This window comes from Chinchilla lanigera, unplaced genomic scaffold, assembly GCF_000276665.1.
Source record: "Chinchilla lanigera isolate Chin_1 unplaced genomic scaffold, ChiLan1.0 scaffold00122, whole genome shotgun sequence".
Lineage (NCBI taxonomy): Eukaryota > Metazoa > Chordata > Mammalia > Rodentia > Chinchillidae > Chinchilla > Chinchilla lanigera.
This window is the reverse complement of record NW_004955523.1, coordinates 165367-171321: the sequence shown is the minus strand read 5'-3', so window position 1 is coordinate 171321 and position 5955 is coordinate 165367. Positions and strand designations below refer to the sequence as shown.

General features: G+C 52.9%; 1 protein-coding gene across 1 annotated transcript in view; it reads left to right on the top strand.

Moving 5' to 3' along the window:
* Nucleotides 1–1552: 1552 nt before the first annotated feature.
* Nucleotides 1553–5955, top strand: part of Jdp2 (Jun dimerization protein 2) — a gene marked incomplete at its 5' end in the record, with an annotated part of 29224 nt that continues 24821 nt past the window's right edge. The window contains 1 exon segment of the mRNA XM_013507179.1: nucleotides 1553–1776. Coding sequence (XP_013362633.1) covers nucleotides 1576–1776 — 201 coding nt within the window.

The window sequence follows — 5955 nt, the reverse complement described above, 5'->3', positions numbered from 1 at the left end:
AGAAGCCTTTGTGGCTTGAGGATGCAAGTCACTCACAGGACCCCCACACCCCTGCCACAAGGTGCAGAACTTACTAAGAATCAGGCCTCAGCCTTGGCTGGGGCACCAGATGCCACTCTTGAAAAGAAAGAGGTGGAGGGAGAATGTGGCTGTGCTGGTGGCCACAAGGGGCTCCCTCTTGAGTCCCTTTCTCAGTTCTAGACCTGAGGACCTGAAGGAGGGGAGGTGATTGGGAGTCACCTGCTAGAGCCACTCCCATGTGAGGACCGCATGACCATATGAACAGGTTACCTCTGCCCAACAGGGAAGCATGGCCTGGTGGACATCCCATCCCCCCTGTTTGCAGATACACCCTTTTCTGTGGAAGGGGGCAGGCTGAGAGGAAAGGGCAAGTCAAAGGTTTCCCCTAGAGATCTCCAGGACAGTGAGGTTCTGATTTTTATGGCCCTGTGCTGACAGGAAGAGGGAGGAACGCTTTCCTTTGCAGTACTGGAATGCTTGGGTAGTGTTAGAGTAGCGTGCTCCTAACAAGGCTGCTTTCGAGCTGTTCATGTCTACCCTGCTGGCTCCGAGGAGCTAGTCAGCAGTGGATGGATGGGTGGGTGGGTGGATGGGTAGGAGCCCTTTGAGGGCCTGGACATGTCAGACAAGCTTTCTTCACCATCGTCTGTGCACTGAAGACAATGGCTGACCTTTACCTATGAGTTTCCCCCAGTGAAAGGAGGGAAGAAGTAAGGGTTCCCGTTGTGCCGACCTGTCTCATTTATGCCCTCCTGTGTGCCTGCGCCTGTCCTCCCTGGTAACCCCCTTGGGTCTGGCAGAGCCGGAGCTCGTGTTTGCTGTGAGAATGGGGGGGCCGTGGGGGAATTTTCTGGTACTGGGTTCCACCAGGAAAGCAGGTGCTAATTAATTCCCTGTCCTTAGCCTCAGCATCTTCCCACAGACACCACACACACGCACATGCCCACTCTCATGCTCACCTTCCACTTGGATTTGCTTTATCTTTTATTTAGGGAGTCTTAGCATGTGTGCAGACTAGGACGTGTGATTTGAGGGGCGGCACCATGCCAGACCAAAAATAGCTCCGTCTCAAACAGGTACCAAGGGGCTTGAGATTGCACCGTGAGAGTCGGTCTCTTCAGAGACAGCGCAGTGCCATTTAAATCCCAGCCCCCCACTTTAACTGCGCTCAGCCTTGAGCGAGTTATTTTCTATGTCCCGCCTTCCTCCTCCATGCAAGGGGCTCTGGGCCGGGCTAATGGGGCAGGTAGAAGGATTATCAAGGGGTCTGACACAGAGCAAATGCTGCGTAAGTGTTGCCCTTGGTTGGGTTAAGTCTTGCCTTGGGGGAGGGGCCAATCCCAGCAGTGCCGGGGATGGGTGACTGCTGTGAATCAATTGATTTTCCTCTGTAACAGAAAGGACCTACGGGCAAGAAGAGCACCCAGGAGTGCAAGGGACTCGGGAACATTGGCAAAAGAAGGGATAGCAAGGTGTGGAGCTCCTGGCCTCAAAGCTGATGTTCTGTCCTGCTTTCTCTCACCCACTCCAGGCTGGCTGGTTGCTCCTCTTGCTATGATGCCTGGGCAGATCCCAGACCCTTCTGTGACCGCAGGCTCTCTGCCAGGGCTTGGTCCTCTCACCGGACTCCCCAGCTCAGCTCTAACTGCAGAGGAGCTGAAATACGCCGACATCCGCAACATTGGGGCCATGATTGCACCCTTGCACTTCCTGGAGGTGAAACTGAGCAAGAGGCCCCAACCTGTGAAAAGTGAGGTGAGTGCATCCTTTCACTCCAGAGTCTTGGGACTGGCCCTAACCCTGACATGCTGTGGAACCCTGGCCTGGCTGCTCAAAATGTGGCGTGAAGACCAGTAGTGTAAACGGGGTTTGCGGCCCTACCTCACATCTGTGACTCGGAATCTGCATTTTAACCAGCTCCCCTGGGAATCCATGGACACATACACAGCTAGGTCTAGAGGCTGCTTTGAGAGGCAAGGGAAGCCTGATGATCTAAGAAATAATGATGTCTTGGCGATCTCCCTGGGTGTTGGATGGGCAGAGTAATGGAAATGTGTGCGTATTTTGAAAAGTATAGAGGAAAGTGCTACTATTGAGTTAACTCTAAAACTTATTATTATTTGTCACACTGGTGCCTTCACCTCTTTTGGCCCCAGTTTGGGGCTGAGCAAGGGAACTTGGAAAATAGGTGGTGTGACCTCCCTTATTTAGCAGCTGCCAGAGCTGGACATGGCCTCAATCCCCAGCAACATCTGCCTGAGACAGGGGAGGCAAAGGCCTCTCACACAGAGTACGATGCACTGCCCTGCCCCTCCTCCCGGTCCCTTGCACCTGCAGCTCTCACAAGCCTTACATGCAGAATGGCAGCTTTTCTCCAGGGACTGGTGAGAAGCAGAAGTCCCCAGCATGGCTCAGCGTCAGTGAAGTACATGCTGGCCCAAACTTGTGATTTGTTCAAATGTTTTCCTGGGCAAGTCCGAAAAGAGCCCTTTCTACAGGGGCCTGGCAGAGTAGCCACCAGACAGAAGGAGCCAGTGAGGGGAGGTGGGCAGGGTGTGGGGTATCTCTGAGTATCAGAGGTGCAGGGCTCTGTCCAGAGGGAGTGTTCACAGGAAGGATGGGCCTCGCTCCCCGCCCAGGAGGTTGGAGGCTCCGGAGCCAGAGAGAGGGGCTCCCAAGATATTATACAGCTATGGGTCACCTCCTCTCTCCTCTGAGCACCATGAAAACTGCAAAGAAGGGGTTCTGGGGGCCCAGCCACGGGTGGCAAGCTGGCTGTTTGTGGGCTGGATCTGGCTCTCAGATATGTTTTGTTTGGCCTGTGCAGTATTTAAAAAGCAACTTGAACCAACATTTCACTTAAACATTGCAATTAAAAAATGGGAAGATCTGGTCATACTGCCCTGCTCAGGCACGGCAACTGCTGCGCTGCACGGAGTGGAGACAGCCACCTCACTGCTTCCTTCCTCCAGTTTGCCCCGGCCCCCCACTTCCCCATTACTTGGTCCTGATTGTGCTTTTGGTTTTGCATTTGTCCTGCTGGCTGTCTTCATCTCCGTCCAGTGCCTGGTCCTTCCTGTGGCCTTTGTGCTTGAGACACCTTCATTAGGTACACAGAAGGCGCCTACTAAAGACTGTTGACTGTAAGGTGAGGTAGACCGTGATCAGATTTTTCCAGACTTTGTCCGTCACTCTGTGCCGTTGACAGCATTTCCTGGCGTAGTGTCCTGTCTTTCTCGTGGGGGGCCCTTGTCTCTGGCTTTGCTGCCAGTTTCCCTCCCAGCCCTGTAACCCCAAAGTCTCTGCTTCCTAACCGTTCCGCAGTCAAATTGCCATCGTGTGCTTGTAGCTGAGCAGTGTCCCCATCCCCACTTGGTGAGTGGCTTGATGAAGCCCGGGCCGGGGTTGGCCCAGCTGCATTCACGTGGAGGACTGGGTTGCTATCTCCCCAGAAAAGGGCCTGGAAGAGTGTCCCCCTTTTTTCGGAAATGGCCTTTATTCGGGTTGCCGCTTTCGTATTTCGCAGCCACCCCAAAGTGGTGGCCAGCGCCCTGTACTTGACCGTGACATGCTGTGCTCACAGCCACCCACAAACGGGTACTCTCTGGGCCCTGAAATAGCAAGCCGTTTTTAGGGCATATTTGCATGTCCTCCTGCTCACTGCCAGCATTGCGGGGTGATGCGACACTTGGACTGGCAGAGACCAAGCCTCATAGGGAGAGACAGGCCCTGTGCCGAGAACTTACCTCCCAGCTCGTCCTAGCCCCACCTCGGAGGCAAGGCTTATCCTTGGAGCAACAAAAGCCCAGAGCGGGTAGGGTGAGAAGCCTGCAGCTGTCAAAGCTGTGTTCTGAAGACCTATTTGCACACGGCAAATCTTCACATTAGCATTTCAGACTAGTAAAAGGCTCTTGAATGATAATAAGGTACCAGCTCACATTGATGAAACATTCAATATGTACCAGTGCCTTGCTGAGGGCTTAATGCACATGGTCTGATTTGTTCCTTACTCCGTCTTTGTGACCAGGTTATCCCCGCATTAGAGGAGAGGTAAGTAAGGTCCAGTAAGGAGATTAGGTGACTCAGGTTACGCTGCTGGGCCCTGGATGACGATGGCAACGCTGTTGCTGCCCCAGCCATCGTCTCGAGCTATGTGCCAGGCAGGCTTGGTTCTAGACGCTCGTTTATCTTGCACAAGAACCCTGTGAAGTCGCTGTCATTATTTTCACAGTCACATTCCAGTTGAGGTCCACAAGGGTGAGAGGAACCCAGGCAGTCTGAATCGAGCACCAGAGCTTTGGCCATCTCAGTGCTGCCTCTGTGTTCACTCTGTCCCTCCCAGGCCACCAAAGAGAGGTCTTTTGGGCGGGGAGGCCGATGAACCTGGCCGCAGGGCACTGGGTCATTTTGGCGATGGCCCAGTTAGCGGCAGGCCCTACAGTTCTGCAGTCTGGTTGTCCTCGAGGCTCCGAGAGGGTGCAGCCAAGCCACAGTGCAGGCAGCTCTGGCTGTCTATCGGGGGGCTGCCTTGTAGAGGCTGCGCATCTCCTGGGTCATTTCCTCATGGATGGAGCAGCTCAGCAAGAGAAACTCTGAGGAACCGAGTTAAACAAGAGGCTTGTGGATTACGAAGTGCTTTAAGCTGTTGTGATTGTCCGACTGATGCAGAATGTTAAACTGGTTCGGTACCAACTGCTTGCCTGCCGCCCATGCATTGGGCATCTACTGTGTGCCAAGCACGAGGCCTGAGTTACAAAGAAAGCAGAGCAAATCCTCCCTCTCTTGAAACTTTGTATTGTTGTGTGAGCAGCTATAAAGAGCCAACTCATATATAGTACAAAAGGTCAGGCGGTGGTCAGTCCTATGAAGGAAAGCTAAGTAACCCAGCAGGATGGACAGTGGCAAGCTGCTCTTCTGATCTTGGGTTAAAGGACTTCATTGCCTTTCTCAGTTTTTATTTCTCTCTAGGGCGTGTTTGCAGCACATAATGGTCAGGCAGCTCGAGGGAGCTGGTGCCTGGGCCTAAGGCGTCTCAGTTCTTCTTCTGCATTCCTACCCCTGCTCCTCCCTCCCCTCTCCCTCCATCTCTTGGCCCCTTTTCCTTTTGCAAAAGATCTATCCCCCTTTTCCCTATTACCCTTCTTTTCTTTTGCTTTTTATGCATTTTGCTCTTTATGGTATTTAAACTTGTATGTCTGATTTATTTCACTTAACATTATGGTCTCAGGGTGCAGTACATCACTTTTCCTACATATTTCCTCTTTATGGCAGAGTAGTACTCCATGGTGTATAAAGACCACATTTTCTTTATCCATTCATCTGCTGGTGGACCAATACCAAGGTTTGGCTCTTATGAACTGCACTGTTTTGGGGCGGGGGATTTAGCTCAGCGGCAAAGTGCCTGCCTGGCAAGCGCAACGTCGTGAGTTCGGTTGCCGGTACCGGAGAAAAACCAAAAACCAAAAACCAAAAAAAAAAAAAAAAAAAAAAAAAAAAGAACTGCACTGTTTTACTCTTTCTGGCCGCTTTCTCTGTTTCCTTTCCAGTATTTCTTTTTAAGACAGCTTTTCTCCAGACCTTTCCTCTTTCATTTCCTGCAACCCTTGACATCTAGACTGCTCAACCATCCTGCCCCTACTGGCCTGAGGATCGTGGCCTGCCCAGGTCACCCGCTGCAGTGGCTGTGGTGGCCCTGCGACACACTGAGTCTCAGAACCTGGAATGCATTTCAGCTGGGAGGGAGGGAGACCAGCAGCCCCAGCCTCGCACACTCAGCTGGACACCACGTGTCCACCCAACCTGGTGGACAGGACCCTCGCCTTCTGTGCCATTCCCAAGTGCTCAGGAGGGGCCTAACTGTTCAGAGGAGACTGCCTGGGTGACCTTCCAGGAAAGAGGCTGCGAACTGTCATTCCAGGGCCAGGCGTCAGCCTG